General features: G+C 45.5%; 1 protein-coding gene across 1 annotated transcript; it reads right to left on the reverse strand.

Moving 5' to 3' along the window:
• Nucleotides 1-567: 567 nt before the first annotated feature.
• On the reverse strand, nt 568-24176 carry LOC120312939 (disintegrin and metalloproteinase domain-containing protein 9-like). The gene is made up of 22 exons (XM_039354306.1): nt 24038-24176; nt 21467-21558; nt 21057-21121; nt 19360-19438; nt 17068-17144; nt 16218-16401; nt 15428-15493; nt 14738-14809; nt 12920-13089; nt 11571-11652; nt 11081-11214; nt 10521-10692; nt 9843-9935; nt 8350-8545; nt 8100-8205; nt 6823-7006; nt 5253-5333; nt 5033-5138; nt 4660-4798; nt 4462-4558; nt 3962-3999; nt 568-3626 (listed from the first exon to the last, which is right to left on the reverse strand). The coding sequence occupies exons 1-22, from the start codon at nt 24126-24128 to the stop codon at nt 3545-3547; spliced, it is 2406 nt and encodes an 801-aa protein (XP_039210240.1). The 5' UTR covers nt 24129-24176; the 3' UTR covers nt 568-3544.
• Between the last annotated feature and the right edge of the window lie 1650 nt (nt 24177-25826).

Consider the following 25826-nt stretch of genomic DNA (forward strand, 5'->3'; position numbering starts at 1 on the left):
TTTATGACGGTTGCAGTGTCCCAGGATTGTGTGATCGCCTTTTGCCACGTTCTGACAAGCAAAGTCAATGGGGAAGCCAGGTTCAGTTAACAACTGTGTTGCTAATTTAACAAGTGCAGTGATTCACTTAACAATTGTGGTCGTAAATTGAGGACTACCTATATGGGCTTCTTTCTGCCTTTCATTCAGGAAAATTCAAGGGGACTTAACCAGTACTCCCTCCTCCAGCTATTCCCAACAACCAGCCCGTGAGATAAGCTAGGTTGGGAGTGTGGAACCAACCCAGGTTCACCCAGTGAGTTTATGTAACCTTGCGGGGTGGGGTGGAGGTTCAAATCTGGATCTGCCTGTTTTGAGTCCATTTACTGCCTCTTCCAAAACACAGAATATTGCCCTAGCTAGCACCACACAGCCAATTATGGTTATTCAATAAACCATGGTTGAATCATAGCCTATTTGGGGACTAGGGCGGAGAAGAAAACCTGAGCAGCAGCTATTCCATTCACTGCTCATTCAGCTGCAGGACTCTTAACTTTGCGATACACAGGAGTGAATATTTGGTCATACTTTTGAGACTAAATCATTCAAACATTTTATTAACACAAATAAATATATACAAACGCTGTTAAAAACTCTCTTTTGGCAAGAATGATGTGTACATTTACCAAACAAGAGTCCAGATACTCCTCACAACCATTCATTTAGTGACCGCAGGAACTTATGTAAAAAGTAACGTGTCAAAAAAAGAAAAAAATAATAATCTTTGCATTCACAACTGATGGTGCATCCCCACGATCATGTAATCAAAATTCAGGTGCTTGGCCACAGCACGTCTTTATAACAGTTGCAGCATCCCTGGGTGTGATTGTCATTTGGGACCTTTCTAGCCAGCTTCTGACAAGCAAAGTCTATGGGGGGGGGGAAGCCAGATTCGCTTATCATATGATTTGCTTCACAACTGCAGTGATTGCTTACCAATAGCAATAAAGGTTGTAAAACTGGCACAATTCACTTCAAAACAGCCTTGTTCAGCAATGGACATTCTGGCCCCAAATTGTGGTTGTCGAGGACTATCTGAATATTGAACAGCTAATGCCACTTAGGAATAAGCCAACATAATTATTCATCATTATTTCAGTCTTTAATACACTGATTTGCAAGAATCCGCAGTCCACTGTGAACTACAGTAGTGGCCAAAATTGTAGAAGCCTTTGGGGAAAAGTGTACAGTTGAAATGCCACCTTTGGTTAAGTTTCCACCAATTTTGGGGGGGCACCAAGGCGCAATTCCTGTACCATCATTTCAAGGAACCAATCATGGTTATTAAGTCAAATGTCCTGGGTTAGTTCTTGTTAGCTGAAACTGATTAAACTTCCCTAAAAAAATTTATTAAACACACTTGTAAGATCAGCCAGCAGAGAGAGAATTAGCTGTTTAATATGTGTTCACAGTTACACACAGTGTTAAAAATTATGTACATGCTAACAATGTATTAGCTTTGAGGAAGAAGGAGGAACCCAGAGGTTTGTTGTGCAATTGCCCTGCCTCAATTCTGGCAGAAGCAGGGGTGTCCGCAAGGCATGGTAAAAAAAAAAAAACTCAAGTTGCTCGTCATAATATAGGCGGTCCTCATTTAGCGACCGTCTCATTTAGCAATCATGCACACTTACAAAGAGGATGAAAAAGTACAACCACTGATGATCCTTGCAGGTCTGTAGAGCAGGGGTCTTCAAACCTGGCCCTTTGATGACTTGTGGACTTCAACTCCCAGAATTCCTCAGCCAGGCACACGTGCCTGGCTGAGGAATTCTGGGAGGTGAAGTCCACAAGTCATCAAAGGGCCAAGTTTGAAGACCCCCTGATGTAGAGCAAAGGAAAGCTGAATGAAGACCATAACATAGTTGCGGTTTCAACTGGCAACTACTTCATTTAATGACTGAGTTGCTGATCCCAAGCATGGTCGCTAAAGGAGGACTACCTGTAATGTGACTGAAGATCCGCCCAATTTATTGCAGGTGCACTCAAAGGAGAAGACCTTTGATCACAATATCAGGGCCAGCACTTTGGACTTTTTGACCACATCCTGTACATATACACACACCTGAGTAGGAAGATGGCTCATCTTCCATTTATAATCTCCTCCTGTCTTCCTACTAATTCTTCTATCTCTTTTCAATACAAAACAACGTCAGGGTGAACGATGAACAGTCAGAGCCCTTGAGCTGGCAGCCCTGCATGTATAAGCTTGCAATAATATACCCACTAAATCAAAAGTCCCAATGACTTTAGTGGGTCTGGCTTCTCGGTGGAGAAGAATAAAATTGCATAGCCAGCATTCTTCACATTTTCTTGGATATGAATAGCTTCGTGGATTTCCAAATAAGCAATTCCAATCCACGCACAGCAATTTAATGTTGCTTCTGTTCCTGGGTTAGACCTTCGACTGAAGCTTGAATCTACCTTACTGCAACTACAGGTGAAGACAGGTGTAACTTTGTAGGAAAAGTGGAGCTGTCAAAATATATCCTCCCAGCCACAGAAATAACTTGCCCTCTTAGCTCTGAATTTTGAGAAACAGCTGCACCCTCAAACATATGACACGCAACCCTCAAACTTTGTGTCATATTTTAGGCTGTCTATCATTTAAAGCAGGGGTCACCAACCCCCGGTCCGTGGACTAGTACCAAGCTGCGGCATGCCAGCAACCGGGCCACAGAAACAAGTAAAGCCCCATCCGCGAGATGCAGGCAACACACAAATCCATGCACTCTCCAGTCTATGGAAAAACCCCTCTCCACGGAACAGGTCCCTGATGCCCAAAAGATTGGGGACCTCTGATTTAAAGTGCCACACACACTTTTATACATATCCGTTGCTTGCATTATTTTTAGAATTTTTAAAATTCAAGAATAGCCACAATATCCCCCAAGGCACAGGATGTCCTGGTGAAAGAACAGCACCCCGCAACCAGTGCTGTCCACTTCTGATTTTTCTCCCAATCACACAGAACTACATTTTTTTTTTTTTTGATAATCACGCTTTTCCGTACCGTAAAGGTTTTAGTGAAATGGGACTGGCCTTCTTGATCAGCTTACTGGTCCTTAAAAACAGTTAGGCCCCTCTTGCCTCGACTTATTTCATTTTCTGAAAAAAAAAAATCCCTCAGGGTCTAGCAAGTGGGTGGGGGGAATTGCTTGTGTCAAGTATCGTACGATTAAATCTAATCATAAAAAGAAGGCAGATGCCCTTGCATCCCAAAACATCGTTCCAGTTCAAGCTGATATCGTCCAGCAGTGCAGCCCAAATGCCGTGGACACACGGGCAATTTTGACAGAACTCAGCGATTTAAGTTCCCGGAGAGGTATTCTGATAAGAGTTTACATTCCTTAGTTTTGCATTTTGTATTCACCACTGTTTTTTTCTTTCCTCTTAATCCAGTGCCAAGGAAGAAAAGACAGTGTCAAGAATCGCTGGATGGAAGGTGGAGGCAGCTCAGCCCTCAGAAGGTGGGATGCAGGCTTGCAAAAGGCAAATGAGGCATTTCTTATATCGGGGGCAAAGGTGCTGGTCGAGAGGGAAAAATCTGATCCGATGCTTTTGACGTTTTCATCACTGGGGGTGGAGGCCTGTAAAGGGAAGACAGGGTCAAGCATCAGCCTGTGGGTCAAGAATTCGTCATTCCTGGTCATTAGCAAAGCTGGGAATTAGCAGCCTCCAAAAGTGGTTGGCTGCAGCAATGTGCATGGCCAATGGTTTGTGGGGACATGCTGGACACTGAACACCTACAACTTAGAACATAGAATGAGACAATCAGAAAGGACCTTGGAGGTCATCTAGTCCAACCTCCTGCTCCAGCAGGAGACCTCCGATTGAGCCCTTCTACGAAAACCTTCCCAACACCAAGTTGGAGGTAGTGTTGGAACCCTCAGCTTGCCTTCTTCTCCATCCTCTCCATACTGACCTTGGTGGGACACGCTGCTGGTCCATGGACGACACCACCTGTGTGGGAGAAGGAAATAGAGGAGGAGTCAAATTAGGCTTTACAAGAGATAGTCGATTAATCGGTTGACAATTGTGCAATGCCTCTTGGCCTGTCCTTTGTGTGATAAGTTGGATTAGCATTGTAGACATGAGGAACCATGGAAATGTGTTGTCCAGCTCTTTTCCTGCTCACCTGCACTGAGTTTTTAAGGGAAAACGGCAGGAGGAACTCCAGTTTTAAATGTGTGTTATGTATGCATACACTTTGAGAGCAAGCAACTAAATTTCATTTTTAATGTGAGCCACTGTGCCCACAGTAAAACATGACAATGAAGGTTATCTATCAGTCTGTCTGTCTGTCAGAAGGAATAGGAGTGCTAGCTTTTTATAGCTCCTATTCCTTCTAATTGGAGTTCCTCCTCTTGTTTTTCCTTAAAAACCATCCAGATTGGTAAATAGTGGAAATAACGCTGGTCTTACCACTGACGATGATGCACTTCTGGAAGAATATGGAAAGTTGCGTGGACATTCAGTTCGAACAGCCTGCTGCCTATGGATATCCGATCTGCGAAAGCACCTTATATACAAAAGATATATTTTGTTCTTTTTCAAAACCAAAAGCTTGGCTTTTCTGGAGAGATATTTTCAGAGCAAAATAGAGGGGGGGGGGAAACTTACCTGCAACAGGTGTCCGTGAATGGCAACCAGGAAGAAGTTATTTTACTTCTTGTACGATAAAGAATGAGTACCGCTATCACGATGGGAAGAACTATAAATGCAAACGCCAGTATCCAGTTTCGTGTTGCAACATCCCTGTCTGGAAAGAAAGAAAGAAAGAGAGAGATAGAGAGAGAGAGGGAGGGAGGGAGGGAGGGAGGGAGGGAGGAAGGAAGGAAGGAAGGAAGGAAGGAAGGAAGGAAGAAAGAAAGAAAGAAAGAAAGAAAGAAAGAAAGAAAGAAAGAAAGAAAGAAAGAAAGAAAGAAAGAAGCAAGCTTCTGTGTCAGCCTCCTTCATTTTTCTGAAGGATAGGTTTCCCACTTTGAAGACTTACCATTGTAAGTAGGTCCACTGTCTATACTGCCCCCATATCCGGGGGAATCACAGTAGGGAGGTGCCCACTCTGAATTACAATGGCAGTTTTTATTGCTGTTGCATACCTGTTTGAGGGTGGGAAGAATAATATTTAGGTGAACTCAGTTAGATCCAGAAACCAAACCCAGGAACCAACACGAAGGTCTATAGAATCAAGCTGCTTTTCATTTGGAACTTACCCCGTGCCCGTTGCATTTATTCTTTGTATCACAGTCATAATCTAAGACAGATGCATTAACACACTGGTAGTGTTTGCAGACCTGAAACAGAGCAACATCTGAATGGTTCATTTGCATGCAAGCTATTAAATGCTGGTTATCTGAGACATCCCCTCCCCATCCTGGCCCTGTTCAAATGTATTGAGATGTTGTTGTTATTGTTGTTAGTTGCGAAGTCGTGTCCGACCCATCGCGACCCTATGGGCAACGTTCCTCCAGGCCTTCCTGTCCTCTACCATCTTCTGGAGTCCATTGAAGCTCACGCCTCCTGCTTCAGGGACTCCATCCAGCCACCTCATTCTCTGTCATCCCCTTCTTCTCTTGCCCTCCATCTTTCCCAGAACCAGGCTCTTCTCCAGTGAGTCCTTCCTTCTCATTAGGTAGACAAAGTACTCGAGTTTCAACTTCAAGATCTGGCCTTCTAAAGAGCAGTTGGGGTTGATCTCTTTTAAGACTGACCGGTTTGAACGCCTTGCAGTCCAAGGGACTCGCAGGAGTCTTCTCCAGCTACCGAAATTTTCAGGTAAATGTAAAGCAAAGCAAAGGAGTCCATGCATTCTGAGAGAGCCAAAGACAGCTCCCAAAAGAGCTGTGTGAACTTGGAAAGAGGCTGCTGCTGGAATGGTTCCAAGAGGGACTTTGCAGGGCCCCCCTCCCCATTCTGGAAGACCTCTTTTGAAGGACTTTCCATCGGTCCAGAGCAGGTATGTCCAACCTGCTAACCGCAAGTTGCATGTGGCCATAGACAGCTAGTAATGCGGCCCACAAGATCATAAACATTTAACATTATGATGTGATTTTTTAGCAATAGTTACTACAGGTAGTGTTCGATTGACGAGCATTCGTTTAGTGATCAAAGTTACAATAGCACTAAAAAAAAAGTCACTTAGGACCAGTTTTCAGACTTACAACCGTTGCATTATCCCCAGGGTCACATGGTCGGGATTCAAACACTTGGCAACTGGCATGTACCTGCAACAGTTGCACTGTCCCGGGGTCATATGATCGCCATTTGTGACCTTCCCCGCTGGCTTCTGACGAAACGAATGGGGGAAGCCGGATTCACTTAAATATTCCTTAACAGCAGTGATTTGCTGAACAGGTGTCAAAAACGGTCATAAAATGAGATAAAACTCACTTAACGACAGCCTAGCTTAGCGGAACTGGATTGTGGTGGATTATGGTGGTAAGTCAAGGACTACCTGTATATTATATATATATCATATGTGGCCCAAGACAATTGGTCTTCGCTCAATGTAGCTCGGGCAAACCAAAGGTGTGGACACACCTAGCCTAGTTTTTGAACCTTGGCAAGTCCTAAAAGGTCTGGACTTCAATTCCCAGAATTCCCCAGCCAGCATGCTGCTCAGTAACGCTCTAGAGCAGGGGTGGGGAACTATGGCCCTTTTATGATCTGTGAACTTCAACTCCCAGAATTCCTGAGCCGGCCACATTCCCCACCCCTTCTCTAGTGGACAAGAAACCAACTCACCCTGGAGGCTTTGCACTGGCCCAGGCCAGCTTAACATACCTTTCCAGGTGCACACTTGGTGCCTTCGTTCACCATCCCGGGATCCGGCACATCTGATCCTAGCTGGAAGTCCACACCCCAACAGGTCGTGTCTTTGATGGGAGTTCGGATAATGGCAGGCTTGATCCGAAAGACCGGCAAAGTTTCCACATTCTCACACTGCAGTTTTCCGCACAAGGCATTCCTGGCAAGGCAACTGATCTCAGTGAAATGGCCGGCACCCCCATCCCTTCTGTTTTGCTCAGAGCTTGGCTTTCTAATCGCAGTCAAGTAAAAACAATACTGATGCTCCCAGGCAGACAGACTCAAAAGCAAGACCTAACGTAAGGAGATGGGCTGGTGGGAATCCAAGGACCGCCTAACACATAGGGAACTATTGAGGATTGAAGGCAAATATACGTGTCCCAGGATAAAGTTGCAGGATGTAATCTGGCTTGCTCACCGGGACCCGAGGTTTAGTCTTCCCAGGTTACAGACTCATAACTGAAGCCCATCCTCCGGGAATGTCTCTCCAGCAGAGTGTGTGCTTTGAGCTATTCTCTGTGTGATAGGATTGTTGAACGAGCAGGCACAAAAGCAGCCAGGGAAGTGATTGAAGCCTGGTGAACGGCCCCTTGTCAATCAACAGGAATGCTGATTTACACCCAGCATATCAAGTACGTAGGAGGTGAGGGCTTGGCAGCAGAAGGAAACCACGGCCATCAACACCCCAATCTACATATAAAGAGCCGCACACAACAGGCATTGTATAAATACCACAAATAGAATAGTCCAAAGCATACACTCTGCTACAGAGAGACGTTCTCTGAAGTTGGGCTGCTGCATGAGTCTGAAGACAAAATCTCTGGTCCCGGTAACCGACCCAGATTAGATCCTGCAAGAGCTTGGACTGGGGCAGAGCACCTTGTTCCTTCATCCCACCTCAGAATGGGACACCTTGCCACAGCCAATTCACCACGGCAAGTTGGCTATGGTGAGTTGGCCATGGTGAGCTGGCCATAGCAAGTTGGCTGTGCAAGTTGGCCATGGGGAGTTGGCCATGGCAAGTTGGCCTTGACAAGTTGGCCATGGCGAGTTGGCCTTGACAAGTTGGCCATGGCGAGTTGGCCATGCAAGTTGGCCTTGACAGGTTGGCCATGGTGAGCTGGCCATGGCAAGTTGGCCATGGCGAATTGTCATAGACCCTTCCACCTTGCCACAACCACTACCCTGGACTTTCCCTTCTAGGAAACAGCTCCATCGGGTCTCGATAAACGTTCCCCAACCTGCCTTCTTACCAGCTTGAACATTTCCTGTATTCACGGTTCTGATATCCACAGTTTCCAAACCGATCCCCTTTGGAGTTCACATCCGAGAAACAAATTTTCGGGGCAACCTTGGCTTCTGTAAAAGATACATTTTGGAAGCAAGGTGAGCAATCCAAAGCTCACCTTGCCACTCCCCCTTTACCCTCCAATGCCCCAAACAGGAGCAAACCGAATGCCAAAATGTTCTGGCCGTTTTGACTCAAACCATCATTTTCCTTACGTGGCCCAAAGATATCCTGGCACTGCAACTCGTAATCCTGGCAAACTCCATCGTAGCAGTAGGCCTTGTCTTGGTGGCAAGGGTGTCCGTTCTGGATCGTGACATCCTGAGGGCAGAAGGCTGAAGACCCATTGCAGTACTCTGGAAGGTCGCACTCGCTGGCGCTCTCACGGCACACAGTGCCCTTGGAAAGATACTGGAGAGAGAAGACATGTTGATGACGGTCGCAGTGTTCCGGAGTGACGTGATCTGCTTTTGCAACCTTCTGACAAACAGAGTTAAAGGGGAGGCCAGGTCCACTTAACAACCGTGCCACTAACTCAGTGTTTCCCAAACTTAACAATTTTAAGGCTTGTGGACTTCAACTCCCAGAATTCCACAGCCAGCGTTGCTTGCTGTGGAATTCTGGGAGTTGAAGTCCTCATGCCTTAAAATTGTCAAGTTTGGGAAACACTGCATTAACTGAACAACTGCAGTGATTCACTTAACAACGGGGGAAGGAAGGTCATATAATGGGGGGCAAAATGGGATATAAGAACTGTGTTGCTTAGCAATGGAAATTTTGGGTTCAAGTGTAGTCGTAAATCAAGGACTGCCTCCACTGATTGTCTCCCATTCAAGCATTCTGGCTCTGTTTAGGGTCCCCCCCCAAGGTCAGTCATAAATTGCTAGAGTCTACCCCAGTGATGTCGAACCTTTTAGACACCGAGTGCCCAAACTGCAACCCAAAATCCACTTATGCATCGTCAGGTGCCGGGTGGGCATGGCCCATTGGGTGGGTGTGACCCATTGGGTGGGCATGGCTGCGGTGGTAACGGCAGACTGGGTGGGACTAAAAAGTTAAATCAATCAATTCCAACTTTGCAAGATTTTTTTTTCCCGCGAGAAGTTGAAATTGATTGAACCTTTTTTTTTTCTGCACATGGTGGCAGAGGCCTAAAGCGAAAAGGGTTTATAAAACCCAGCTGAAGGCCTAGGACTGGGGCGACGGTGCACGTGCCCACAGAGAGGGCTCTGAGTGCCGCCTCTGGCATCCGTGCCATAGGTTCGCCACCACTGGTCTACCCCCTACTGGCATTATCTCAAAACTACAGAGTTGCTAGGAAATCAAATTTGCTTTTTCAAAGGGGAAAATGCAGCAAACAATCTTGGTTTAAATCTTCTTGAAAAACATGCTTAAACCAACGTGTGGTTCTTTGCAGGTAGTTCTTTGCAGGTAGGACCACAACTGGGACTGGAATTTCCATGGCTAAGCAAGGCCGTTATTTAGGGATCCGTGCTTGATTTTGGGCCACTGTGAAAAGTTTTTGGACTTACCTTGGCCTAGGATATTCCTGTTTAGCAAAAAGCGGCCTGGAGCCACTTTGAACTCAAGAGGCCTTATTTTTAAGCAAAAGGACAGCCTTGCTCTGACGATATGCTTGTCCCACCGCAAAGCACTCGTTCACCTCTGCCCCACCTGCTGTGTCTTTCAGGGGTTTGGAAGTTCTTACCTGACAATCTTTACAGCAATCTCCGTAGCCGCAGCTGGACCCTGAGCGCAGCCTGCAAGTTCCTGCCTCACAACAGGGATCAGATTTACACTCCTGAAAAAGACCAACACATACAGAAGGTAACCCAGGGGTAGGCAACCTTGGCTCTTTTATGATTCGTGGACTTCAACTCCCAGAATTCCTGAGCCAGCATAGGGGAACTATGGCCCCCTCATGATTTATGGACTTCAACTCCCAGAATTCCTGAGCTAGCATGGCTCAGCTTGGAAACTTCTCCCTTTCCCCTCAGCATGGCTGGCTCAGGAATTCTGGGAGTTGAAGTCCACGAGTCATAAAAGAGCCACGGTTGCCTACCCCTGGCCTAACCAAAAGATGAAAGTCTGTCTTCTACGTGCAGACAAGTAGATCTGGGCATTCTTAGGCATGAGTGTCCATGTGCCAATGACTTTTCACTTTTATCCTGGCCTCACACGACACTGTTTGGGAACGTGGTCACTGTATTCCTCATAACTCAACCATTAGACATTTCTTCACGGCAAACTGGGTTTGAAAGCACATATCAATTATCACATGGGCAGTTTCCACTCTTCCTCAGACCTTCTTGAAATTTCATTCACTTTTCCAATTGGGTTGGAAGCTCAAACTGGCCCTGGCAGCCAAGATGTCTTTATGATTTACCTCCACTGACCCACAGTCACATTCTTCTCCTGCATCCACAAGCTTGTTGCCACAGTACGGGATGCTGTAGGTTTCACCAGGCCTGGGGAAGTTGAGAAGGCAGCTTCCGCCCTTGTTCAGGGTTAGCTTTTCAAAGTCTTCCTCACTGCAGGTGCTGAAATTCCTGGCACCGCTATGAAGAGGGGGAACATTTGAAAAGCTTTTCAATTAAGCATGTCGGTAAACAGAATGGCGTTCTGGATTTTGTCTGAAGGTAAACCACCATCCATTTATAACCACACACAGTACCGCTGGCAAAGAGCAGTTATTACATCATTGTTAGTTATTTTCTTCCTCACCAAAAAGCAGATCACATCCTGGGAGTTGAAGTCCGCAAGTCTTAAAGTTGCCAAGATTGAGGACCCCTGCTCTACTTCCTTCCTCTATCTTTTGGGAGACAAAATTGTCTGCTAGGTTCATACGGAATCTGTTTGACCCGTGGACTTCAATTCCCAGGAATCTGTCTGATCTTCCGCTAGGTGTCAAAAGGCCTTTGGAAAATGGAATCGGGAGTTACTTACGACGCTCCAGAGTTCATAATACAGTTGCCTGTTTCACAGCGACAGTTCCTATCGTCGTCGTGGTTCATGCCCAGATTGTGGCCAAGTTCATGAGCGACAATGGATGCAAATGCCTGCACGCTGTTGGGTCCAAACTACAAAATATCACAAAGAAGATGGCATGGATTTCTTTGTCGGGAGACTCTTATGCCAACAGTACTAGGCAAGACGGCCTGGGGTTCAAGCTGTTCCTAGCTGCTGCACCATGGGCAGCCAGTCTAGAAAAAGGGAAGGCTTTGAGTTGAGTGATTCACTTAACAACTGTGGCAAGAAAGGTCGTAAAATGGGGAGAAACTCACTTAACAAGTATCTCACTTAGCAACATAAATTTTGGACTCAATTGTGGTCGTAAGCCGAAGACAACCTCTACTGCGCTTTCTGTCACCGTCGTAAAAGATGTAATTTTTTTTTTTTTTTTTACTTAAATGAGGTGCAGTTAATGGCAGCTTACCACATTAATGCCTCCAGCGTGACTTTTGGAGCACACAGTCCCCACATAAGCCATCCCAGCTGTGCCACCAAAATCCTTCCTCCTGTAATGGAGAGGGAAACAATCCATGTTCGTTAATGATGATTAAGCAGTAAGAATTAATTTTGTCTGACGGTAAACTACCATCTGTTCGTAACCACATGCAGTACTGCTGGCAAATGGTAGTTATTACATCATTGTTAGTTATTTTCTTACCAGCCAAAAAGCAGATCACATCCTGGCAGTTGAAGTCCACAAGTCTTAAAGTTGCCAAGGTTGAGGACCCCTGCTCTACTTCCCTCCCCTACCTTTTGGGAGACAAAATTGTCTGCTAGGTTCATACGGAACCTGTTTGACCCGTGGACTTCAATTCCCAGGAATCTGCTTGATCTTCCGCTAGGTGTCAGAAGGGCTTTGGAAAATGTAATCGGGAGTTACTTATGATGCTCCAGAGTTCACAATACAGTTGGCTGTTTCACAGTGACAGTTCCTATCATCATCGTGGTTCATGCCATGTTGTGGCCAAGTTCATGAGCAACAATGGACGCAAACCAAAGGAAGAATGAGAATTTGGTTTGCCACCTAAGATGTTAGTGGGGGGGGGGGGGAAGGACGGCGAAAACATTCTCGGTGCCAGCCAAGAGATTTTCTTCCCAAGTGAATCTCAGCATTTTTAGATTGAAAGTCTTCAAAGCCACAAAGTCTATCTCCAAAATGGGGGGAAATGTCCCCACTCCATTCACACTGAATGGACACAGAGAGAAGAAGAAGAAAGGGATTGAAGCAGGGACGTCCGACCTTGGCAACTTTAAGACCTTAAGCATGGCTGGCTGGGGAATTAAGAGGGGTGGGAATTGAAGCCCACCCGTCTTAAACGTTGTCAAGGTCTGGGTGAGAGAGGGCGACAGGATGTTGCAAAGGGAATCGGCCTACGGTACAGGTAGTCCTCAACTTAAACCATTTGGTTCGGGACCGTTCCAAGTTATAACAGCACTGGGAACAAAAAAGGGACTTACAACCGGTCCTCCCACTTACAACGGTGGCAGCCTCTCCGGGGACACAGAAGCAAAAAGTGGACCCCTGGCCACTGGCAACTATTTAGGACGACGAGGGGAAGCCAGTTTCGCTTAACAACTGAATTCACTGCAGTAATTTATTTAACAACCCTGTCCCAAAAAACCTAAAAAAATGGCCCTAAAATTGGCCACGGCTCACAACAATGGAAATTCTGGTCCCAACTGTGGTGGTAAGCCGTGGACTACCTGTGGGGCTTTTATGCAGACAGAGGGTGTGGTCTCCTTCCCCAGAAGAGGGGGGTGCCCGGATCTTACAGAACAAGCTGGGCGCTGTCATGCCGCCGCCGGGGAACCAGGTTCTGCTCTCTCCACTGCACGAATTTGGCAAGGACATCTCCGGCACTTCCTTCGATCGAGATCTTATTCTCAGAGGTCCAGATCTCCAGGCCAACCAACACAATGCGGATGTTCAGCATAAGGTACATCTGCAAGTAGCACAGATCAGGGTGGAACGGAGGACCTAATGGAGGTGGGTCTATGACAGTGATGGCGAACCTTTTAGAGACCAAGTGCCCAAACTGCAACTCAAAACCCACTTATGCATCGTCGGGTGCCGGGTGGGCGTGGCCCATTGGGTGGGCGTGGCCCATTGGGTGGGCATGGCCCATTGGGTGGGCGTGGCTGCGGTGGTAACAGCAGACTGGGTGGGACTAAAAAGTTCAATCAATCAATTCCAACTTTGCAAGATCTTTTTTTCCCCACGAGAAGTTGAAATTCACTGATTGAACCTTTTTTTTTTTTTGCACACGGAGGCAGAGGCCTAAAGCGAAAAGGTTTTATAAAACTCAGCTGAAGGCCTAGGACTGGGGCGACGGCCCATGTGCCCACAGAGAGGGCTCTGAGTGCCGCCTCTGGCACCCATGCCATAGGTTCGCCACCACTGGTCTATGACAATCCACCCGCCACAGGACAACTTGTTGCGGGACAAGAGTTACACTAATATCAAAGAAATGGTGGACTAGAATCATTAGAGAAAGGATGCAAGTGGAGGGAGGGAATGAAATGTGAATGCAGAGAAGAGCAACAAAGATGATTAAGAGACTGGAGGATAAAACATATAAGGAACGGTTGCTGGAATTGGGTATGTCTAGTTTAATGGCTGTCCAGTCTCTTCTTAAAAACTTCCAGTGTTGGAGCATTCACCACTTCTGGAGGCAGGTTGTTCCACTGGTTAATTGTTCTGTCAGGAAATTTCTCCTTAGTTCTAGGTTGCTTCTCTCCTTGATTAATTTCCATCCGTTGCTTCTCGTCCTGCCTTCAGGCGCTTTGGAGAATAGCTTGACTCCCTCTTTTTTGGGGCAGCCCCTGAGATATTGGAACACTGCTATCATGTCCCCCTTCATCCTTCTCTTCATTAAACTAGACACTATTAGAGCGGGACACATTAAAAATGAACGCTGCAGAAGAACTGCAGAAAATAAACATTGCAGCACAGAGAAAAGCCAGGGAGACAATCAATTTAATTTCCCTATTGGAAAAAAAAGAATATTTTTGCTTTGTCCTGAAACCAAGCAGCACTGTGGGATGGGAGGCACGTTATCAAAGTGAAAATCAAAGCATCAGAGTTTATGGGCTTCACTTATGTTGGTCTATTATTTTACAGGTAATCCTTGACTTACAACCATTCTTTTAGCAACTGTTCAAAGTTACGACCGTCTGAAAAAAAGGGACGTGCAATCAATTCTCACACTTCTGGCCACTGCAGCATCCCCACAGTCATATGATCAAAATTTGGGCACTTGTGAATGTAATTATGATGGTTGCAGAATTCGGGGGTCCATGATCACCATCTGCAACCTTCGCAGGGGGCTTCCAACAAGCAAATGGAGGAAGCTGGAGTCACTAAGCAAACATAGGATTCACTGAACGACGACAGCAAAAAAATCAATTGTAACTCACTTAGTAACTGCAATTCTCAACAACAGATGCTCCAGTCCCAGTTATGATGATCATAAGTTAAGGATTGCCTCTCTTATCATCAGCATTATTTTCAGTACAAAATGCATTTGTCTTGGGAACAGCATTCAACAGATTTGACATTCTGTGCATTTGCCAGAAAATTCTTCCACTTACATTATCCAGGAGGTTTGCCAGCTGCACCATCTCTTCTCTGACTGCAGTTTTGTTCTGGCCTAGCAAATAATACTGTGAGGGGAAAAAAGGGGGGAGGGAGGGGGGGAAGAGGATGAGGCACATCATCATGTCAGCCCAGGGATCTCTCAAATGCATTAATACTTTAGCAGTATTGCAAACCAAATGCTTTTAGGTTAGCCAGCAACTGCCTTGGGGACCCAGAGGCTCAATGCAACCTAATTTATGACGATGAAAACCGTATAAAAACTGGATTGATGGATGGATAGATGGATGGATGGATGGAGATAGATAGATAGATAGATAGATAGATAGATAGATAGATAGATAGATAGATAGATGTAAGTAGGTAGGTAGGAAGACAGACAGACAGACAGATAAGTAGATATAGACAGGTAGATATATATAGATATAGATGTAGATGTAGATATATGGATGGATGGATGGATAGATGATAGATAGATAGATAGATAGATAGATAGATAGATAGATAGATAGATAGATGTAAATAGGTAGGTAGGAAGAGAGACAGGCAGGCAGGGAGACAGACAGACTGACAGATATAGACAGATAGAGAGATATAGATATATATAGATGTAGATATAAGGATGGATAGATGGATGGATGGATGGATGGATGGATGGATGGATGGACGGATAGAAAGTATCATACCCTTTCTTTGTCTACAACGATGAAAAGCTCCACGTATCTCGTCTGTTGAAGAACGCTTCTTTTCCTCTACCAAAAAGAAGAAAGAAAGAAAGAAACCACAGGGGTTCATAATAAACTAACATTTCTGTCCTGATGCTTAACTTCAAAACAGAGCGATGTCATACTACCTTATTTACTGCTTTAACACTGCTATGTCAGATAAGAATTTCTAATATGATGTTTAAACCCTGGACCGTTAGTGAGTCAGATTCTTGTAGAGAGCTTAAGCATAAGCAATAAATCTTTATACTCATTTGACCTACATGAATCTCCTAATTTCACCGGCACTTGACATCTATACCAATAAAGGAGAATATCTGTATCTCAGGGTTGAAATGAAGGGTCCTTGTTGCTCTCTGAACTTGGTTGGTTTCTTGGCAGATGTTACATGATCCAACTAGGTAACATCTTCAGTGCTAGAAGGGAGTGGGGTTTGTGAGGAGGAGGAGGAGGAGGAGGAGGAGGAGGAGGAGGAGGGGGAGGAGAACTGTAGGGTCCTTGGTGAAAAGTCTGCAAGAAAGCAAGCAAGCTTAGAGAGCTTGACAGCTGTAGTCCAAAATCACCCAGATGGCTTTCATGCCTAATGTGCATACTGTGCAAGCTGCTTTCAAGGTATTATCTTCTTATACAAGAAGGTCTAATGTATTTTTCTTTTTCTCTTAAATTTAACAAAGGGGAATTTTTAAAAAACGGCAGCCATTGCTGCAAATAGCACATTGTAAACAACGAAAGCTTTCTGAAGGCCACCTACTCTCTCCATTAGAGAAACGTCTGAGTGGGGCTGAGCATCTGCAGTTTCCCACTTTCCATCGAGATGAGAGACGCCGCAGCTCCTGGGCAGTTTCTTCACATTTTCCATCCGGTAAACAACGTGGCGAGAAGTTGAGTTGATGGGCTCAATGCCGTAGGCGGTGTCCTGGATCTGCACCAGGCCCCTGGCAATGACAGCATCTTAGACATCAACCTAATTCTCCAAAGGATAGGGATGACTCTCAAAGAAGCTACGGAACATCATACTTAGTGGTTAAAAAACACAGAAATTAGGACTCAAATGTACAGAAATAAGAGGCATTTGGGACTATACCAGGACAGCCAGGGAACACTTTTTCGTCCTATGTACGCACACCCACAGGCATACATAAAATCTTCACCAACAGGTTTTTGTTATAAGGGTACGAGAACTAAACTCACGCTCTGAGCTATCACTGGATCCGAGTAAGAGTTTTTTTCATACCTGAGGAGAGAGGAGGGGAGGGAAGGGAAGGGGAGGGGAGGGGAGAGGAGATAGGAGGAGGAGAGGAGAAAAGATAGGAGGAGGAGAGCAGAGGAGAAGAGAAGACAGAAACAGGAGAGGAGAGGGAGAGGAGAGGAGAGGAGAGAAGATAGGGGGAGGAGAGAAGAGGAGAGGAGATAGGGGAGGAGAGGAGAGGAGATAGGAGGAGGAGAGGAGATAGGAGGAGGAGAGGAGAGGAGAGGAGCAAACGGGAGGAGGGGAGGGGAGAGAAGGAAAGGAGATAAAAGGGGAGGGGAGGGGAAAGGAGGAGAGAGGAGGAAAGGGAAGAAGAAGGAAGACTTCTGGAGCGATGCTTGTCAAAAGTTACCTGAGCCCGAAGCAGGTGCTGAGGGCGACTGTAGAATCTGAGATTCCTTCCACATATCCCTGGTAGTGGCAGTGATTCTAAATGGAGGAAGAATTAAAAAAAAAAAATCTGAGCAGAAGGCCACATTAGCAGTTTAACCCTGATATAAAGAGCCCTTGGCGATTGGCCCCGAAGGAACATTCAGAAGCTGTTAAGGCAGGGGTGGGGGAACTATGGCCCTTGCATGACTTGGGGACTTCAACTCCCAGAATTCCTGAGCCAGCCGTGCTCCAAAGCACCTGAAGGCAGGGCAAGAAGCAAGGGATGGAAACTAATCGAGGAGAGAAGCAACTTTAGAACTAAGGAGACATTTCCTGATACCGAGAACAATTAATCAGTGGAATGATTTGCCTCCAGACATTGAGGGTGCTCCATCTCTGAAGGTTTTTTTTTAAAGAGATTGGACAGCCATTTGTCTGAAATGGTATCACTTGCTGGGTTCACATCCATGCTAAGCTCCAGACGTGCTTTGCAGACTGCAGAGATGTTTTTTGCAGGAAAATTATGACTTTCCTAGCCAGCTGGTCAGCCTGGCCCTGTTAAAAGCCTAAACATGTATTCTTTTTTCTTTCTTTCTTTTTTAGATAGATAAAGCTTGCAAAGGGGCCCTATAGTAAGAGGAATAAGATATATAAGTAGTATAATCCTTTTAAAATATAGGGAATGTTAAAACTTTGAGAGGGTCCATTTAAATGAAAAGTTTAGATATTTAAAGGTAATGAATTTTGAGAAAAATTAGTATGACTGATAAGAGCCCTGAGGGGAAAGTAGGCTTCAATAAGAATCTTGAAAACTAATCTGTGAATTGATGTTGGCTTATGTCTACTGATTTATTTCACTTATTTCTGCCCACTTTTTTCCAAGTTCCAAATGGAGCTGATCGAAGATTATTCAGAGCATTGTGTTGCTTCTGCTCCTGAACTACACAAGGCATTGTAATCCCTAGACTAAAGGGTTAAACTGCATGCATGCTTAAACGGATTATAAACTATATTTGACACAAAGTACGGCTTAGCGTGTAGTACACACAAATATTTGTAGTACATGTTAACTTAATAAGATGACTTTTATAAATGCAATGGAAACACAATCTGATTAAAAAACATGTTATGTGTTGATGTTATTATTATATGCGTAAGTGCTAAAAAAAGGTTTATATTCAACTTGGTACATACTGAAAATATTAAGAATTATATTGGTTTAACGTAGACAAAAGGAGAATATTACTAGTAGAAGAGAGGATGAAGAAATATATTATCAACCAACATAGTGATTGTGAAAATTAATTATCATTGTTTAAAACATATGAACCCAGACAACACACTGTGCACGAAGCACTAAAGATTGTTACTGTAAAAAAAAGCAATAAAATATATTTAAAAATAAATAAATAAAAGCCTGAACATGATTGAGTCACAGTCTCCACCCACCAGGTGTCCCACAGCCTGCTGTGTAGCACCGAAGGACAAAAAGTTAGAGAAAAACCAAAAAACCATGTTGCCGGCTAGCTCCTGAGACATCAACACATTTAACTCCGTCCATTTAATCATTTGCCAACAGGTGAATTATACTTGTGGAATTTGCTCCTACACAAGTCTTGGGTGAGGTTCCTGGAACAGCGCCAGGAATTGGCAGTGTTGTTGCTAGGGTGATCAGAAGGGGAATTTATTACAAATAAGGAACCAAAAATCATAATCCCTGGATTCAATTCATTGAACTAATCTGAAACTCGAATTCGTTAAATCAACACGGAGGTTTTCTCCCATTTTTCCCCCTTCTTCTTTGTCCTGGCCTACCAAGGTTTTGGCTGTACAGGCAAGTCAACTTATGATCCACAATTCGCACCAGAATTTCTGAATGACTAAGCAAGACGCTTGTTAAGACTTGTCCAATTTTGTGACCTGTTTTGACGCTGCGATATTCCAGTGCACCCTTAAATAAATGCAAGAGTGTCAAAATCTTCCCCCTGTATTTCTTTTATACTCTCTATTAAGGCATTTCTTAAGTCTCTCTTCACCAACTGAAAGAGAAGTAGTAGTAGAAGGAAAAAAACCTCTCTCTTTGCACACATATGCGCACACACTCAACGCCTCTCCCCATAGACCGAATGGGGGGGCTACAAAGAAGCCCCCCAACCTTCCTCTGACCTCATCACCAAGGCTTGCAGACCACCTTCCTTCCTCAGCCAGAGCAAGTCCTTCAAAATGTTTTTTTTCTTCTTCTTATCAACCCTCAGAGAAAAATAAAACATACCTGAAGATCTGGAGTTTCTGATTGCAGATCTCCACTTTTATTGTAGGTGTAAATTGTGAAGTCTTGGGACACCAGATCTCTAAAAGGATGAAAGTTGGGGGGGGGGGGGAGAAACACATGAATGCCAAACAGAAAATGCTTTTTAAAAAAATCAAAGTAAAAGAAACCTGATTTAAAGGATAGCAAGTGAGCAAACCTCAGCAACTAAACCTTTGGCTTTTTTGACCATCTTTAACTTTTTACATAAAGAGCACCATGGGAAAAGGATTGGGGGGGGGGAGGAAGCAAAGCTCAGGAACGAGGTGAGAAAAGCTGCACTTGGATGGCCTATCAATAGATTCCTTTAAAATATTTATATTTAAAAATATTGAAAGTAATATTTCTATTTTAATGTCTTATATCAGGGGTCCCCAGCTCTGACAACAGTCCGCGGCATGCAAATAAGTGAAGCCCTATCTGCGGGATGGAGGCAGCACACAAAACCACGGCCCCTCCAGTCCACGGAAAAAAATCTCTCTCCACAGGACCGGTCCCTGAGTTTCCAATACCCACCTACAATGTTGGTGGTAGACCTTTAGAAAACCTAGCCCAGGGGTAGGCAACCTTGGCTTTTTTATGACTCGTGGACTTCAACTCCCAGAATTCCTGAGCCAGTCTTGCTGAGGGGAAAGGGAGAGGTTTCCAAGCTGAGCCATGCTGGCTCAGGAATTCTGCGAGTTGAAGTCCACCAGTCATGAAGGGGCCAAAGTTTCCCTCATGCTGGCTCAGGAATTCTGGGAGTTGAAGTCCACGAGTCATAAAAGAGCCAAGGTTGCCTACCCCCGACCTAGCCAAACACGATTGTGCTATGACAGCACAAGCCATGAAGCTAAGCATCTGCCTAAGAAACCTGCTTTCATGGCCAAAGGTAAGTCAGCATCACTATCTCAGCAATCAAACCAACGAACTCTGGCAAGATTTTGGAGGATAAGTCAAAGTGACGGACAGGGAAATCCAATCAGGTTACACTGTCATGTTTGGAGGGATGATGGGGTGATGACCCTGCATAGCTCTTGTATTGTCAATCATAGAACATAACATAGACTAAGGGTCTTCAAACTTGGCCCTTTTATGACTTATGGACTTCAACTCCCAGAATTCCTCAGCCAGGCATGCTGGTTGAGGAATTCTGGGAGTTGAAGTCCACAAGTCTTAAAGTTGCCAAGTTTGAAGGCCCCTGCTTTAGAGATAGCCTTGCAAGGTGACATATGGTTGCCCATATCTCACCCACTAGGAAATACATGAAGTGTACCAAAACACTCAGAATGTAAACATGATGCCAATCTTCCTCAGTATTCAAAATCAGTGACCAATATATAAAACTTAAAGAGTATTATGATCAAGGGCTCTAACAAAGAGCAACAATGATAATATTGGGCTTTTCTCTGCAGCACTGATCGTATCCTTATTACTACAAAGCTGTAAATGCGTACTAGGCAGCAATTCCAACTAAAATCAATGGAGTAACTCAGCTGAACTCAACTGAGTTGACATATGTGGGATTTTCAGTGTAAATCAAGATTTGTCCTTCTTCCTAGCTTTCTGTATCAGTTCGTCCATAGGGCAAAATTTTAAGGAAGAAGGAGCAGCTTTGAGGCAACTATGACCTGGATGACTGAGAATCTCCATGGACATTCAGCCAGAAAGGAATCACTTACTTGTTCCTTTGTAGATGAATTATATACGATTTTCTTTCAATTACAATACTGAACGACAACCCGTCCTGAAAACATGGAGGGAGAAAGCAATATTAGCGGGTGTTTCAATCATACTTGGTGACCCAGTCCCAAACAAAAGAACAGTGGGAGTCAAGCAGCAATATTTAATAAATATTTGATATCTTTTGTGTCTCTGATATATATTCTTGGGGGGAGTATTTTATACATTTTTATGTGGAAGACCCCTCACATCCTGGGCATAAACTGTTTCAACTTCTATCCTCAAAACGACAATATAGGGCATTGCACCCCAGAACAACTGGACCCAAAGTCAGTTTTTTTTTTCCCCATGCACAACGCTCCCATTAATTCCTTAATTTAGTTATAGTAGTTCCCTCATGCTTAAATACCATATTTTGTGCCTGGGCTTCTCGCCGTTCTCGTTCTATCCTCTTGGGGACCGTAATTTCGTAGGCAGACAGATGCGAAAGTGGCTGAAAACCTGTAACAGAAGAAGACATGTTAGCTTTTAAAGCGAATGCTCTGGCTTTTAAATCGCTGGAAGATCAGAGCTTGCGAGATAAATAAAAGATAGAATAATAGGGTTAAACGAGATCTTGGTGGTCCTCTAGTCCAGGGGCGAGCAACCTTGGCTCTTTTTATGACTCATGGACTCCAACTCCCAGAATTCCTGAGCCAGCCATGCTGAGGGGAAAGGGAAAGTTTCCAAGCTGAGCCAGATTCTGGACACATTATGTAAGTTAGACCATTTGAGATACGTTGGTTCAAAAAATTATTTATGATGCACTATTTCACTCAATTATAGCACAGATTGGAGAGTTTTAGTAATATATCAATACAGTGTTTTGTTTTGTTTTGTAAAGGCTATACAGCTGTCCCCGTTTCACTTTTTTTGCAACACGCCACAAAATAAAAAACAAACTGATTGCTCGCTAATTGTGGCCCTCACACTGGTAGAAAACGAGCTGCAAAATAGGAAAGATCTTCAAGAAAAAAGAAAATATTACTTCAAGAAAAAAATTTTAAAAACGTGATGTTAGAACTACTTTGAACGGCCAACTTTTTGTTTTTCGAGAAATCTGGGAATTCGGGATTCATTACCTCTAAAAATGGACATGTTATCTCTGTTGAGAGGCAGCATAAATCAAGTCTCCTTGAGAGAGTACAGTGTGCCTTTTGTGTGAGGACAGATTATCGTGGAAATTTAGCACAATCCCTCTTCACAAAAATGTGCAGAAATATCCTCCAGATGCCTCTTACTTAGCATACCACTTCAATATGGAAATATAGTCCAATTTTACAACATAACCATGAATACTGTAACAATAATAATAGTGTGAGAAGGGACCTTGGTGGTCTTCTCGGACAGGAGACCCTATACTATATCATTTCAGACAAGTGGCTGTCCAGTCTCTTCTTAAAAACCTCCAGTGATGGAGCACCCACAACTTCTGAAGGCAAATTGTTTCACTGGTTGCTTCTCTCCTTGAATAGTTTCCATCCATTGTTTTTTTGTCTTGCCTTTTGCTGCTTTGGAAAATAAGTTGACCCCCCTCGTCTTTATAGGAAGCCCTCAAATATTAACATGTACTACAAATATTTGTGTGTACTACACACTAAGCCATACTTTGTGTCAAATGTGGTTTATAATCCATTTAAGCATGCATGCAGTTTAACCCTCTAGGGCAGTGGTGGCAAACCTATGGCACGGGGGTGCCAGAGGCGGCACTCAGAGCCCTTTCTGTGGGGATGCACGCTGTCGCCCCAGTCCTAGGCCTTCAGCTGGGTTTTATAAAACCTTTTCACTTTAGGCCTCTGCCGCCGTGTACACACACAAACAAAAAAAGAGGAATGGTTGCTGGAATTGGGTATGTCTACTTCAATGAAGAGAACGATGAGGGGGGACAGGATAGCAGTGTTCCAATATCTCAGGGGCTGCCCCAGAGAAGAGGGAGTCAAGCTATTCCCCAAAGTGCCTGAAGGCAGGACAAGAAGCAACAGATGGAAACTAACCAAGGAGAGAAGCAACCTGTAACTAAGGAGAAACTTCCTGACAGTTAGAACAATTAACCAGTGGAACTCCTTGCCCCCAGAAGCGGTGAATGCTTGAAGATGGATGGACTTCAACCCCCACAATTCTCCAGCCAGCACATTATTACAAGGTGCAGACTTTGACTCTCCCTTTCAGTCATGGCGGGTGCGTGTGTGTGTGTGTGTGTGTGTGTGTGTGTGTGTGTGTGTGTGTTCTTGATACACAAACCTTTTCCAACGCCCTTCACTTACTCAAAAGATTGGATTGATCGGTTTTATATATAGATGCCCCCGTAAATCCATTCCCTGCAAATGGAGCAGCTGCAATCTTGCTCAACCCCCCCCCCCACCCCGCCTCTCAATCACACTCCTGGGGGGGGGGAGTGCAGCCCGAAAGCCAAGCCTCCGCGCCCAGATCCGCTCAATCGCGGCGCCAGACCAAACGGGGCTCCTCCGAACCCTCCTTCTCGCGGGCCAAAATGCAGCCGGGGAAGCGGTTCCGAGGCGGGGGTACCAGCCCCAGCTCCCCCCTCCAAATAAAAGCCGGGCTGGAAGAGAGCGGGGCGGCCTCCGCCGAGCTTCCCAGCCCAGTTGGGGGCTCTTCGGGCCGAGGCGAGGCGTTCGCGGCCGGCCGGCCTTTCCCCCGTCCCCCACCCCACCTCTGCTCGGCATCCCCGGGCAGAGCATCCTCCGCCCAGGCGGGGCCGGGGCGCCACCCGGGGGCTCCCCTCGGCTCTCCCCCTTCCCGCGTCTTGCTTCGTCCGCCCCTCGGGGCGCCCTGCGGGGAAGCCCACCGCCCCCTCCCGGCTCGGCTCGGCCAGGCTATCCCTTCCCACCTGCCCGAAGGGGGCAGCGCCGGGCTCGGCCAGCCGGGAGACGGGTCGCCCCCGCGGGCTTGTCCGGCTCCAGGAATCGGCGCGGGGACTCACCGGGCTGCTCGGCCGGGAAGCTCAGCGCCGGGCAAAGCAGCAGCAGCCGCAGCAGCAGCCGCAAGCCGCGGGCGCCCGCAGCTGTCCGCATCCCCGCCGACGGACCGGAGCTCCGGCTATGGAGGCTGCGAGGCGGGCCTCCCCGTCCCGGGACCTCCCCCGGGGAGGAGTCGGTGACACCGCTTCCCCCCCCCCCATCATCACCCCCACCACCACCCCCGGCGGCTTAGAGAGCTGGCTTAGCATATCAGAGTCGGAAGGGACCTTGGAGGTCTTCTAGTCCAGCCCTCTGCTCAAGCAGGAGATCCTGTACCATTTCAGATAGGTGGTGCGTCCCCTCTCTTCTTAAAAGCCTCCAGCGATCAAATGCTGACAACTTCTGAAGGCAAGCCGTTGATTGTTCTGGCTGTTAGGAAATTTCTCCTTAGTTTTAGGTTCAATCAGAGACCCTTCCGTTTGACAGGCTTGAATGCAACTTTTTCACAACAAGAAGAGTTAATGCACAATTTGCATCATGTGGCAGAACTAGACACTACAGGTAATCCGTGAGTTACAACCATAATTGAGACCAGAATTTTGATTGCTAAATAAGATGGTTGTTCAATGAGTTGCATCCAACCTTATCACTTTTTTTTTTAACTACACTGCTCCCCCCCCCCCATCACCACCACCACCCAGCAGCTTAGAGGGCTGGCTTAGCATATCAAGAGTTGGAAGGGACCTTGAAGGTCTTCTAGTCCAACCCCCTGCTCAAGCAGGAGACCCTATATATCGTCTTAGACAAGTGGCTGCCCAGTCCCTTCTTAAAAGCCTGCAGGGATGGAGCACCCACAACTTCTGGAGGCAAGCCGTTCCACTGGTTAATTGCTCTCACCATTAGGACATTTCTCCTTAGTTCTAGATTGAATCTCTCCTTGATCCGTTTCCATCCATTGTTCCTGGTTCCACCTTCAGGTGCTTTGGAAAATGGATTGTCCCCCTCCTCTCTTTGATAGCCCCCCAAATAGGGTGGGGGCTCTTTCCCAGCCGGAGGGCAAGTCTTGACTGAGCTTCCAGGGCTGGAGAAGCTTTGCAATTAGATGGAGGGGTTTAAGTTACTATGGCTAGTTACATATAAGTAACATATAACTATGAATCGCTGTCCATCTTGAATACATAACGGAAGGAGGAAGTTTTAGAGTTCACAAGGTTAATACTGTATTTCTGTTCAGAAATAAAGTGATGCATTTCCAATTTCCTCGATCCTGCCTCATTGATTGGCTCTTGCGCCAGGGAAAGGAACTACAGATTTGCTCCTGGACAATAATACTGATTGAATAGGCTGGGAAAGAGTATTCCAGTATTAATGTCGCCACCAAAAAGGCCCTGACGCTACTGGATTCCAAACAGTCATCTGCAAAGCCAAAGGATGCATTTCCTAGTCCTTGACCAGCTACTTAGCAGAAGGAATAACTTCCTCAAGCAGGAGGCCCAAGCCCTACAAAAGTTTATAAACAGTTGCAAGCACCTTGCATTTGGTCTAGAAACAACATAAACCTAGTCCACAAAGGAACAGGAGCCACACTGCTGATTTTGGACCCACTACCATATTCATGTTTCCTTCGAGAACAGCCCTCCATTTAGCTGCTTGCAGCAGCCTAGCTAATCAATCACAAGATTTCTCCAGAACCTTTCAAATCACTTTCAACAATGCCTCTTTGGGTACCCAAAATTTCATTTCTTTATCGTTCATCAATAAAATAGCTGGTACCTACCATTAAGCCTTGAGGTCTCCCAGCTGATTCTTGAT

This window comes from Crotalus tigris, unplaced genomic scaffold, assembly GCF_016545835.1.
Source record: "Crotalus tigris isolate CLP2741 ecotype Arizona unplaced genomic scaffold, ASM1654583v1 scf7180000018549.3470463, whole genome shotgun sequence".
In the NCBI taxonomy this organism is placed as follows: Eukaryota; Metazoa; Chordata; class Lepidosauria; order Squamata; family Viperidae; genus Crotalus; species Crotalus tigris.

Coding starts and splice junctions, on each gene's coding strand:
- LOC120312939 (XM_039354306.1), bottom strand. CDS start 24,128: ATGCGGACAGCTGCGGGCGCCCGCGGCTTGCGGCTGCTGCTGCGGCTG. Junction 14,810..15,427: donor TCGTTGTAGACAAAGAAAGG/GTATGATACTTT, acceptor TTCCCCTCACAG/TATTATTTGCTAGGCCAGAA. Junction 5,139..5,252: donor ATAAATGCAACGGGCACGGG/GTAAGTTCCAAA, acceptor ACCCTCAAACAG/GTATGCAACAGCAATAAAAA.